Below are 12,542 nucleotides of genomic sequence, written 5' to 3'. Positions count from 1 at the left end.
TGCAGTATATGGGTGGCGGAATTCTGGATGAGCTGAAGTTTACAGAGCGCGGCAGGGTTCTGAAGATGATGGGCTGAGATTTATACTACCGCTGCTGAAATCGGCGGGATGTGAAAACAACGTCGGCCCGCCCGTGCGAGCCGCACATCACGGAGCCGCTGTGATATTCAGTGCGGCGGCTCATTTAAATATCCGGGGAGGACGGATCCTGCCGCTAACATGAAGGGAGCAGGCTGTCCATCGCCAACAATGGCATCAGCTGCCTGTGCGCAGGCGCTGCACCATTTTTTAAGGCTTTAAACTATAACTCTTCCCACCATCCCCTACACCAATGATATTACTTTGACCCCACTCCCCTCTTCCCGCACTGAGACAATTACCTTCTCCCCCCTCCCCACCAGTGTTCCACCTCGGTTCCTGGACGGGGATCCAAAGACATGGGAGTGCTGACCAGCAGCACGAATATGTCATCAGGACTGATGACGGGAATGTAAAAGCAATTAATTTGTAATTTAAATTTATTTCAATATATTAATGGCGGTCCTGTTGCTGAGCAGTGGGAGTGGGCAGTGGGCCGCCAGGAGGCCTCGCTGCCACCATTAATATCGGGCTGGGCCCTCTCAGTATCGGGGTACGTGGCAGCCTTCTCCCAGAGACAATTTCCGCCCTCCCCACCACGACCCCCGCGTCGGTTGTTTGGGGGGAGGGGCGGGGGGTGGGGGCGGTGTTTGTAAAATTCTTTTCAATGGTTCATGTTCAGAGGACTCCAGAGGTAATGTTGCATTTGATGAGCAGACAAGCCATTGCTGCAAGTGCTCTGCTTATCATTGGATTGGTTAAGAATGGAACCGCACGAGTGTAGTACCACTCAGTTGGACAACAGAGGAGAGGTGGGGACTACACCTGATTGAGGAGACGCAAACATCAAGTTGCAGATAAAAGAGTAATATAGTTGGGAGAAAAATACATAATGGAGGACTTGGGATGTTGGGCATGGAGTGATAGTTTGCAAGGGGATAGTGCATGATGATAGCAGTTTTGAAATGGGGAGTGGGGATAAAAGCATTACTCAAAAAGGAGTGAATTACAATCTCAATGAGCATGGGGGGTAGGAGAGGAAGTTGGGTGGTCAGCAAGTGGTGGGAAATGGGTCGAGGGAGAAGGAAGTGGGTCTCATGTAGGAGATGAACTTGGAGAGGATATGAGGGGAGAACAGAGGGAAACTAGAAACAGTCTGGGCTGAGTGTAGTATATGGAGAGGGGTGAGGTGGAGATAAAGCAGAGGCAGTTGAATGGATGGTCTGAATCTTAGTGACAAAGAATGCCATGACCTCCTCAGACTTGGAGATGAGGGTGGAGAGGCAGGGGAAGGGGTTTAAGGAGGAGGTTGACATTGCAGATAAAATCCAGGAGTTATCTTTGTTCTCCAGAATGATTCTGGAGCAGTGAAACATTTTATACTCTATTTCAGACTCTTCAGCCAAAGTTTTCCCATCACTTCAGGATTACCTTGGCAGGCAGAAGCAATCTATGGCTCCTTCATCTCCAAACAGAAACTGCTTACTCACACCCCTTTCCCAGTCTAAGTGTGAAGAACTCATGCACTTCATCTGCGAGTCCATCTGCACACTCCTTCAAAACTCAGCCATGCATATCCCACACCCATCACCCAGTCTTGATGATCTACACTGGCCACATAACCAACATATGAACCTAAAATCTTATCCACGCCTTCAAATCCCTCCATGGTCTCACCCTACATTACTTTGCAACCTCAGCCTACCTTACATCCCCGCCAATGGGTCACTCTGTCCTTATATCTCTCCTTCCCTTCACTCATCCATTGGGAAAGAGTTTTAATCAACCTCAATCCTCCACTCTGGAAGTTTCTGTCATTAAATGCTTTCTTGAAGACCATCTTTTTGATCAATTTTTCAGGTACATCTCCCATCAAGGATTGGCAGCTGATTGTTTTGAATTTTTCCCTCTCTAAAACATCTTTACTGGACGATACAAATGCAAGTCTCGGTAATAGTAATCAGACCATAGGATCAGCTGAGACTGATGGCAATCTGTGTCAATAATCCAGTAACTAAGCAAGCTCGAGGAATAACACTTCATTTACCGAATAGGCAAGCTACAGCCGACCAACTGAACATTGAGTTCAATCATTTCACAGCAGGCCCTTTTTAATTTTTTTATTTTAATTTTATTTTGTTTCATTATTCAATTTTTTTTATCATGTGCCTGCCCACTGTTTTTTCATGTTTGTGCTTTTGCCTCGGGCTGTTCATTATTCTGCCATTTAACCCCTCTCTGCACTAATGCTTTGTCTTTCACCACACCATTCGCACACTCTTTGCCTTTGCCCCATGACCTTCTTGTCAGTTATTCTCTGTGACACTCTGTCCGACCAACACCTTTCCTTTTGTTCTCTTTTCCCCCACCCCCGCTTTATTTGCTTAAAAGCTATTATTTTTCTATCCTTTGCCAGTTTTGATGACAGGTCACTGACATGAAACGTTAACTCTGCTTCTCTCTCCACAGATGCTGCCAGGCCTGCTGAGTATTTCCAGCACTTTGTTTTTATTTCAGATTTGCAATATCTGCAGTATTTTCCTTTTAATCTAATAACTAGCTGCCCCAGCTGAACCTCACCACCAATTCACACTGCATGCAAGAGGAAGGTTTCCATTTTATAAAAAGACTTACTATGAAAATATAGATATATAAAAACTTAACAATTAGCCAGGTAAAAATTGAAACTGTGTCCAGTCAAGCCTGCCTTTGCAGCATTCTAAGTAAGGAGGCATTTATATTACCATATGTTTTATAGAATGGTTTTATAGAGGCTAGCAGAGTCAGGTACTGTGTTATCTTTGATGAGTTAGGCGAACAGATGACTGTTAGACTAAGACAAAGACTATGATTAATGGGAGGCCTTTCAAGGGAACAATCTTAGTTAGGAGTAAGGTGTCTTTTTAATGTATGCAAGTAAAATGTAAAGCCGAAATTATCAGAATGTTCTCAAAGTGATACTGGACATGCTCATGTGACGGTAACACAGAGTCTGATCACCTTGGTCCCTTGTCGATGTGAACAGGTTGTATGTCAACATTTTAATCACTTTGTATTTTAACCTCTTATATTATCGTTCCTCCGAGTGTATCAGCAGCTACTCCTTCAACATCATAAGAAGTCAATTATTATTGAATGATTTTGCAACTCACTTGTCTAAATATCTAATCTTACACATCACAAGTACAAACACAGAAAAAGGATTTGATCTATTGGGGAGTGGGTTTGGGGGTCTTTACCTCTTTCAGTCTCCCACTGGTGAAGTTTGGTGAAAGCACATTTCGGATTCTCTTCCAATGGTCATCTTCCACAATCAGAATAGATTCCTCCAGTGGCCCATCTATACCAATGTTCTACAGAAAAAGTAGGAAGATTTCTCATCTAGTTATAAATTGCATATCAGGTTCAATGACATATTAATTCATAAACTGATTTCTGTTAAAAATGCACAGTGCAGTCAGGCTCCATGGGGAGGGATAGTATGTTTGGGGGAGAGAGAACAATTGGATCCCACTGTGCCTTTTTTGGAGCACAGGACAAGGGCTACATGTGGCAAGATCTCAGTGTTGTTCCCCACACCCCAAGGGCCCCTGAAATGCGTCCAATGTCATATTGGACAAGGCGATCCTCAGGCCTCCTTGGTGGTCACTTGAAACAGGCGGTGCATAAATTAGCAGTGGCCTAATGCTCATTTTGGACTAATTCTGGAAAGTTGCCAGTACTGATTCACGTCTACTAGACCTCAGTTCTTTGGTTCCATATGTGGACGAAGCAGACACCCTGAACTGGACTGTCCAGAGATTGGCAACAACAGGTCCTTTTCTTTGTTGCAACTTACATTAATGTAGAGCCAGGGGGAGCAGAAGTGCACCTTCTGGCTCCACAGCAACACTGCCTGCCCACCTTCCCCCTGTTCACCCGCTTCCCCCCTCCAAACTACCCAAGAATCACTGCTGGAATCGCAGGCGACCCATGTCGGTATTCGGCAAACCAGCATCAGCAGCTTGGCGGAATTATTCCAATGTAGCCTGAGACCCAGCTTGGGACAAGTATCTGGCCTCTAATTACACAGTCTATTTCAGATCCTAAAAGGAGTCGAGCAGAAATCTGGAATTCTCTCCCCTAAAATACTGTGGAAGCTGGGACAATTACAAGATTGAGACTAATATTTAAGTGAAGGTATCAAGGAATCATGGAGCCAAGGCAGATAAATTGATTTGAGATACAGATGAGCCATGATGTGATTGAATGGTGGAGCAGGCTCAAGAACATAAGAAATAGGAGCTGGAGAAGCTCATTTGGTCTTTCGAGTGTGTTCCACCATTCAACAAGACCATGAGTGATCTTCTACCTCAATTCCACCTTCCTGCACGATCCCTCTATCCCTTAATTCCCAAAAATCTATCCATCTCTGTCTTGAAGATATTCAACAACAAAACATCCACAGCACTCTGGGGCAGAGAATTCCAAAGATTCCCAACCCTTTAAATGAAGAAATTTCTCCTCATCTCAGGCCTGAATGGGTCGACCCCTTATTCCGAGACGGTGACCCCGTGTTCTAGATTCCCCAGACAGGGGAAACATTTTCTCAGCCACTTAAGAATTTTTTATGTTTCAATTAGATCACCTCTCATTCTTCTAAACTCCAGGGAATACAGGCCTGGTCTCTCCTCAGTAGGCAATACCCTCTTCCCAGGAACCTGTCTAGTGAACTTTTGTTGCACTCCCTCCTTTGGGAAGGAGAACAAAACTGCACACAGTACTCCAGGTGTGGCCTCGCCAATGCCATGTACAATGAGACTGAGACTTCTTTATTATTATTCTCTAATCCCTTTGTAATGCAAGTAAACGTAATATTTGCTTTCCTTGCTGTACCTGCATGTTAACTTTCTGTGTTTCATGTACAAGACAACCCAGGTCCCTCTGAATGCAAACATTTCCCAATCTCTTCACCATTCAAAAAATATCCTGATTTTTTTACTTTTCCTACCACATTGGATAGCCTCACACTTCATCACATTGTATTCCATCTGCCATGTTCTTGTCTAATCACCTAACCTGTCTATATCCCACTGCAGCCTCTTTGTATGTTCCTCACTGCTTACTTTCCCGCCTACCTAACTTTGTATCATTAACCAGCTTGGATACATTACACTCAATCTCTTCATCTATATCATTAATATAGATTGTAAATAGCCGAGGCCCAAGTACTGATACTTGTGGTATTCCATTAGTTACAGCCTGCCAACCTGAAACTGCCCTGTTTATTCTTATTTGTCATTTTCTGTCCATTAACAGATCCTCAATCCATGCTTACATATTACCCCCAATGGCATGAGTCCTAATTTTGGGTGATAATTTATTGTACAGCAACATATCGAATGGTTTTGAAAATCCAAATACACTACATCCACTGACTGGTTCCCCGTTATCATCTTACTAGTTATATCTTCAAAAAACTAACACAATTTCCCTTTCATAAATCTGTGTTGTCTCTTTATCATGTCATGATTTTCTAAGTCCCCTGTGACCACATCCCTGAGTGTTCCTATATTCCCATCTTCCTAAACTAATTTCTACCCCTTTGTGCCTTGCTGCCATTGGACATTACAGGAAGGATGTGATCACACTAGAGAGGGTATGGAGGAAATGTACGAGAATGTTGTCAGGACCATAGACTTTTAGCTAGGAGGAAAGATTGGATAGTCTGGAGTTGTTTTCTTTGGAACAGAGGAGGCTGAGGCGAGATTTAATTGAGGCTTTACAATTGAGGGACCTAGATAAAGTATACAGCAATGACCTATTTCCTTTAGCAGAGAGGTGAATAACTGGGGGAAATAGATTTAAAGAAATTGGCAGAAGGAATAGAGAGGAGTTGAAGAGAAATGTTTTCACCCAGACCGTGGTAGGGGATCTGGAACTCACTACCTGAAAAGAGTGGTAGAGACAGAAACCCTCATCACATTTAAAAAATACTTGGATATTCATTTGAAGTGTTGTAACCTACAAGGTTACAGACCAAGAGCTAGTAAGTGGGATTAGGCTGGATAACTCTTTTTTGGCCGGCACAGACACGATGGGCCAAATGGCCTCCCTCTGTGCCGTAAATTTCCAGAGTGAGTCACTGACTGTGTAGTGAGGTCAGGTGTACACATTGAACTGTGTCATCCTCCCACTGTGGGTTTAAGTTTGGTGTGTTTCATCGATTTGCTGTGCAAATCAATTGTTCCTAAATGAATACCAATTAAGTGCACACTTTTCATTTTAAAAACTTAATCTCCACTTTCCCCCCCGCCACGACCCTGCCATCAACCCTGAACCCCCACCATATATAATGGACATTATTAAACCTTAAATTTCTAAATTGACAGATAGAATTGGACAAATTAACCCATTGGGCTCAGGGGCAGAGCCACAATGGATTCTTTATGTTTTTTTTTTAAACAGGTCACGGCAGGTTCCAAGGCCACAGGAGAACTGATGCCACAGCAAGAGATCCAGCAGCTTTAAGAATTTAAAAACTTAATTGCAGACATCAAATATCACAGCATCTTTATCAATGTGACAATTGACCTACTGGAGGAGCTCCTTCAACTCCTTTGAAAGTTAACCCGGAAAAGACACAGATATTGAAAGAAAAGGTTTATTATTTGAGAATAGTGATAACACAGGGAAAGCATGAGACAGAGCAGATGCGAGTACAGACAATCCTCAAACTTCCAACTCCCCCTACCACAAGATACTAAGGTTCTGAGATCATTTTTGGGCCTTGTTGGGTATTGCAGGAACCTTACTGATGGATTTGACTTAAAGTCAGCCCCTTTATATAATATCCTGCAAAGAACTACTATATGCCTGGCAGACAATTTAAGCTGCTGAGTATTTCCAGCATTTCTTGTTTTTGTTTTGGATTTTCAGCATCTGCAGTATTTTGCTTTTACTTTAGTGGACAATTTAATCTACCAGGTGTGTCACATTTTGACAGCAAAGGCCCTCCAGAGACATTTTGTGTCAAAATCATTGGGGGGTGTACAAGGGAAGGAGCCAGCAATCAAACCAGCGCTCAAAATTTATTAAACGGACAACAAGCACCAGTCACCACGGTTAACACCACATCCGAATTACCAACGAGTAAGGTTACGACCCAACAGCCACAAGTGACTGGTCTCCCTTGCCCGGCCTTGACTACAGGACCAGAAAATGGACTTGCAATAATAAAAAGTAATAAAATTGTATATGATAATATAAAGCTTGAGTTGGTACCGGTAATATTGAATATCTCAGATATCCAGCTGCCTGACTGGTGCCCTGAGAAGACCCGAGAGTTGTACAAGGTATTACTGCAACAATTGCTGAGACAGGAATTTGGTAATGAGAAAATAATAAAGGGAAAGAGACATAAACGCAGCTTAGTGAATGACGCAGCCATAGTCCTTAATACGGGAACTTCAATCGTCAATACTATCGATTTGGAAAATGTGGACCAGAAGGTTAGAACTCTCAGTCAGCTAGTAAAGGATATTTTGAAAAAGGAACAAAAGGCACAAAAGTGGTGTAGCTAAAGTAGGACAGGATCTGACAAAAACAGTGACAGGACTGGTGAGAGTACGGGAAGGTCATGCTCATACTATTAATGATACCATAGAAAAGGTAAAGGAGGTCCACGACATTTCAAATAATGAAAGTGTTTGAAGTACATATGGTCCGTGGATGTTAGAACAAACGAAGGAAAATTGGAGGCAAATTGATGCAGGACAGGTACCAGTTTGGATAAATTACACCCAGTTGGAGGACTTAGCTAGTCACACAAATAACACTCACAGCCCATCAACTGTCAGGGGCCTCGGCTGTCTCAGCCTCAGTCAGCTGTTTGGGCGCATGTGCAGTGCTCTCAGTAGCTGCCTGGAAAGCGGGCACAGACTTGCATAAAGCACTTGCGGTGATCACCTGTGTTTATCAAATGGCTATCTGTTCACCAGGACCACGAGCTCCAATTCTGCAACGACACATTCTACATGCATGGCTGCTAGTTCCAGGGCCTCCTCCTCAGCCTGTATAAGCAGACACATGCCAGGCACCCCTCCACCAATCCTGGAGGCCTCTCACTCATTGTGTGCCCTCTTAAGCTGGAGGAAGAAGGAGGCAGATATTGAGCATTGCCAAACAACAACATGACATGTCACAACAGGGGTGCTACACCCAAAGGTGGGCGTAGCTTGGTCTGTACTACTGACTGAACCTGTCATGTAGGTGCCAGGCTCTGAGTTGCAAAGGAAGAGTTCTTTCACACATGCAACCATTCATGTACCATCATTCCTCCCTGCCTGACCTCCCTGTCTTTGGCATGGCAGTGGCACACATGTGCCATTCTGCGTGGGGACACCCAGGTTAAGCGGAGACATGCAACAAAGTGTCACTTAGCTTTGTGCAGCGCAAGAGATCATTCACCCTCTTGCGGCACTGCACCCAGTCCAAGCGGATGGCTCCACGTCTATTAACCTCCTCTGCTGTCCCCATCCAGACTTGCTTGGTCAGGCGGGAGGGCCTCTTCTTAACATTGCTGGGGAAAAGGACCTCCCGCCTTGCCTGTACAGCTGGAAAAGAGTGAGCTGGGAGGCATTGCTGAACCATGGGGTCACCCTGCCTCGCTCCTCTGCCATCCTGTCTGCCTTGCAGGGGTCTTGGTTTGAAGAAGCACTTGAATAGATTCTTCTGTGCTCAGCTCCAGCAGTGATGTTTAAATAGAGAATACGAATGAGTGCAGGGCTGGCTGCTGTTTAAATATAGCACCAGTACCTGCTGATCTGTCAGATGACACAGTTTACGGCAGCGTCAAGTTCACCCCTCCACGTCACTGGGGTGGGCGGCAGCATGACACAGGCATGCTAATGAGCCGCTGCACTTAATATCACGGCAGCTGCGTGACATGCGGCCCAGACAGGCGGGCTGCCATTTTTCCGCCCACCTCCGATTTTGGCCGTGGGAGCATAAATTTCAGCTCAATACCTTTGGTTACAGCATTTCATATAATGTATAAAACATGTGGGTTTAATAATTACTTTGCTCTGGTTAGCTATATCAAAGTGAACGTTTCTTGCTCCTCTAAAACAGCCAACTTAACAAATAGCCAGAAATATGATCATTCGACAGCTGCTCCTCACAGTGTGAATTATTCCCCTTTGACAAAGACAGGAGTTTTAGAGAAGTGATTACACCCAAGGTGCAGGCTGATATATGGGTGACTGCTAGAAGGGGCAGGCAGTCAGTGCAGGAATCCCCTGTGGCCATCCCTCTTTCTAACAAGTATACCGTTTTGGATACTGTTGGGGGGGATGGCCTATCAGGGGAAAACAGCAGCAGACAGAGCAGTGGCACCACGGCTGGCATTGTTGTTCAGCAGGGAGGGGCAAAGCACAGAAGAGCAATAGTTATAGGGAACTCTATAGTCAGGGGCACAAATAGGCGCTTCTGTGGACGTGAAAGAGACTCCAGGATGGTATGTTGCCTCCCTGGTGCCAGGGTCAAGGATGTCTCTGAACGGACAGGGGGCATTCTGAAGGGAGAGAGTGAACAGCCAGAGGTTGTGGTACACATCGGTACCAATGACACATGCAGGAAGAGTGACGAGGTCCTGCAGGGGGAGTTTAGAGAGTTAGGTAGAAAGTTGAAGACAGGATGTCCAGGGTTGTAATCTCGGGATTACTCCCTGTGCCACGTGCCAGTGAGGCTAGAAATAGGAAGCAGCTAAACACATGGCTGAACAGCTGGTGTAGGAGGGAGGGTTTCAGATACCTGGATCATTGGGATCTCTTCAGGGACAGGTGGGACCTGTACAAGAAGGACGGGTTGCATTTAAACTGGAGGGGCACAAATATCCTGGCTGCGAGGTTTGCTAGCGTCACTCGGGAGGGTTTAAACTAGTGTGGCAGGGAGGTGGAAACCAGAACAGTAGGACAGCAAGTGAAATAACTGAGGGGGAACTGGGAAATAAGGCCAGTAAGACTAAGAGGAAGAGCAGGCAGGGAGATGTTGCAGAGCACAGCGGGACTGGTGGTCTGAAGTGCATTTGTTTCAATACGAGAAGTATAACAGGTAAGGCCGATGAACTTAGAGCTTGGATTAGTACTTGGAACTATGATGTTGTTGCTATTACAGAGACATGGTTGAGGAAGGACAGGATTGGTAGCTAAATGTTCCGGGATTTAGATGCTTCAGGCAGGATAGAGGGGGATGTAAAAGGGGTGGGGGAGTTGCATTACTGGTTAAGGAGAATATCACAGCTGTACTGTGGGAGGACACCTCAGAGGGGTCGTGCAGCGAGGCAATATGGGTAGAGCTCAGGAATAGGAAGGGTGCAGCTACGATGTTGGGGGTTTACTACAGGCCTCCCAATAGCCAGCGGGAGGTAGAGGGGCAGAAATGTAGACAGATTTTGGAAAGATGTAAAGGTAACAGGGTTGTAGTGGTGGGTGATTTTAACTTCCCCTATATTGACTGGGACTCACTTAGTGCTAGGGGTTTGGATGGGGCAGAATTTGTAAGGAGCATCCAGGAGAGCTTCTTGAAACAATATGTAGATAGTCCAACTGGGGAAGGGGCCGTACTGAACCTGGTATTGGGGAATGAGGCCGGCCAAGTGGTCAAAGTCTCAGTAGGGGAGCATTTCGGGAACAGTGACCATAATTCCATAAGTTTTAAGGTACTTGTGGATAAGGATAAGAGTACTCCTCAGTTGAAGGTGCTAAATTGGGGGAAGTCTAATTATAACAATATTAGGCAGGAACTGAAGAATTTAGATTAGGGGTGGCTGTTTGAGGGTAAATCAACATCTGACATATGGGAGTCTTTCAAACATCAGTTGATTAGAATCCAGGACCGGCATGTTCCTGTGAGGAAGAAGGATATGTTTGGTAAGTTTCGGGAACCTTGGATAACGAGGGATATTGTGAGCCCAGTCAAGAAGAAAAAGGAAGCATTCGTAAGGGCTAGAAGGCTGGGAACAGACGAAGCCCTTGAAGAATACAAAGAAAGTAGGAAGGAACTTAAGCAAGGAGTCAGGAGGGCTAAAATGGGTCATGAAAAGTCATTGGCAAACGGGATTAAGGAGATTCCCAAGGCTTTTTATACGTACATAAAGAGCAAGAGGGTAACCAGGGAAACGGTTGGCCCACTCAAGGACAGAGGAGGGAATTTATGTGTGGAGCCAGAGGAAATGGGCGAGGTACTAAATGAGTACTTTGCATCAGTATTCACCAAAGAGAAGGACTTGGTGGATGATGAGTCTAGGGAAGGGAGTGTAGATAGTCTAGGTCATGTTGTTATCAAAAAGGAGGAGGTGTTGGGTGTCTTGCAAAGCATTAAGGTAGATAGGTCCCCAGGGCCTGATGGGATCTACCCCACAATACTGAGGGAGTCAAGGGAAGAAATTTCTGGGGCCATGACAGAAATCTTTTTTTTTTAGAGATACAGCACTGAAACAGGCCCTTCGGCCCACCGAGCCTGTGCCGACCATCAACCACCCATTTATACTAATCCTATACTAATTCCATATTCCTACCACATCCCCACCAGTCCCTATATTTCCATACCACCTACCTATCCTAGGGGTAATTTATAATGGCCAATTTACCTATCAACCTGCAACTCTTTGGCATGTGGGAGGAAACCGGAGCACCCGGAGGAAACCCACGCAGACACAGGGAGAACTTGGAAACTCCACACAGGCAGTACCCAGAATTGAACCCGGGTCGCTGGAGCTGTGAGGCTGCAGTGCTAACCACTGCGCCACTCTGCCGCTTTGTATTCTCATTGGCTACAGGTGAGGTCCCAGAGGACTGGAGAATAGCCAATGTTGTTCCTTTGTTTAAGAAGGGTAGCAAGGATAATCCAGGAAATTTTAGGCCGGTAAGCCTTACGTCAGCGGTAGGGAAATTATTAGAGAGGATTCTTCGGGACAGGATTTACTCCCATTTGGAAACACATGGACTTATGAGTGAGAGGCAGCATGGTTTTGCAAAGGGGAGGTCGTGTCTCACTAACTTGATTGAGTTGTTTGAGGAAGTGACGAAAATGATTGATAAAGGAAGGACAGTGGATGTTGTCTGTATGGACTTCAGTAAAGCCTTTGACAAGGTCCCTCATGGCATACTGGTACAAAAGGTGAAGTCACACGGGATCAGAGGTGAGCTGGCACGATGGATACAGAACTGGCTCAGTCATAGAAGACAGAGGGTAGAAGTAGAAGGGTGCTTTTCTGAATGCAGGGCTGTGACTAGTGGTGTTCCGCGGGGATCAGTGCTGGGACCTTTACTATTTGTATTAGATATAAATGATTTGGAGGAAAATGTAGCTGGTCTGATCAGTAAATTTGCGGACGACACAAAGGTTGGTGGAGTTGCGGATAATGATGAGGATTGTCAGAGGATACAGCAGGATATCGATAGGTTGGAGACTTGGGTGAAGAA

The 12,542-nt window shown here is 45.2% G+C and overlaps 1 protein-coding gene across 2 annotated transcripts in view; it reads right to left on the bottom strand.

Annotated features, from left to right (window-relative positions):
* The window catches only part of LOC137383269 (cytochrome P450 3A21-like), an 83,582-nt gene that overhangs the window by 48,360 nt on the left and 22,680 nt on the right, over positions 1–12,542 (bottom strand). For both annotated transcript variants that reach the window (XM_068055809.1, XM_068055810.1), the window contains one exon: positions 3,318–3,431. In XM_068055809.1, the coding sequence (XP_067911910.1) occupies positions 3,318–3,431 (114 nt within the window). The remainder of the gene's footprint in view (positions 1–3,317; positions 3,432–12,542) is intronic.

Source organism: Heterodontus francisci, chromosome 24, assembly GCF_036365525.1.
Source record: "Heterodontus francisci isolate sHetFra1 chromosome 24, sHetFra1.hap1, whole genome shotgun sequence".
Lineage (NCBI taxonomy): Eukaryota > Metazoa > Chordata > Chondrichthyes > Heterodontiformes > Heterodontidae > Heterodontus > Heterodontus francisci.
This window is presented reverse-complemented; position numbering and strand designations above follow the sequence as displayed.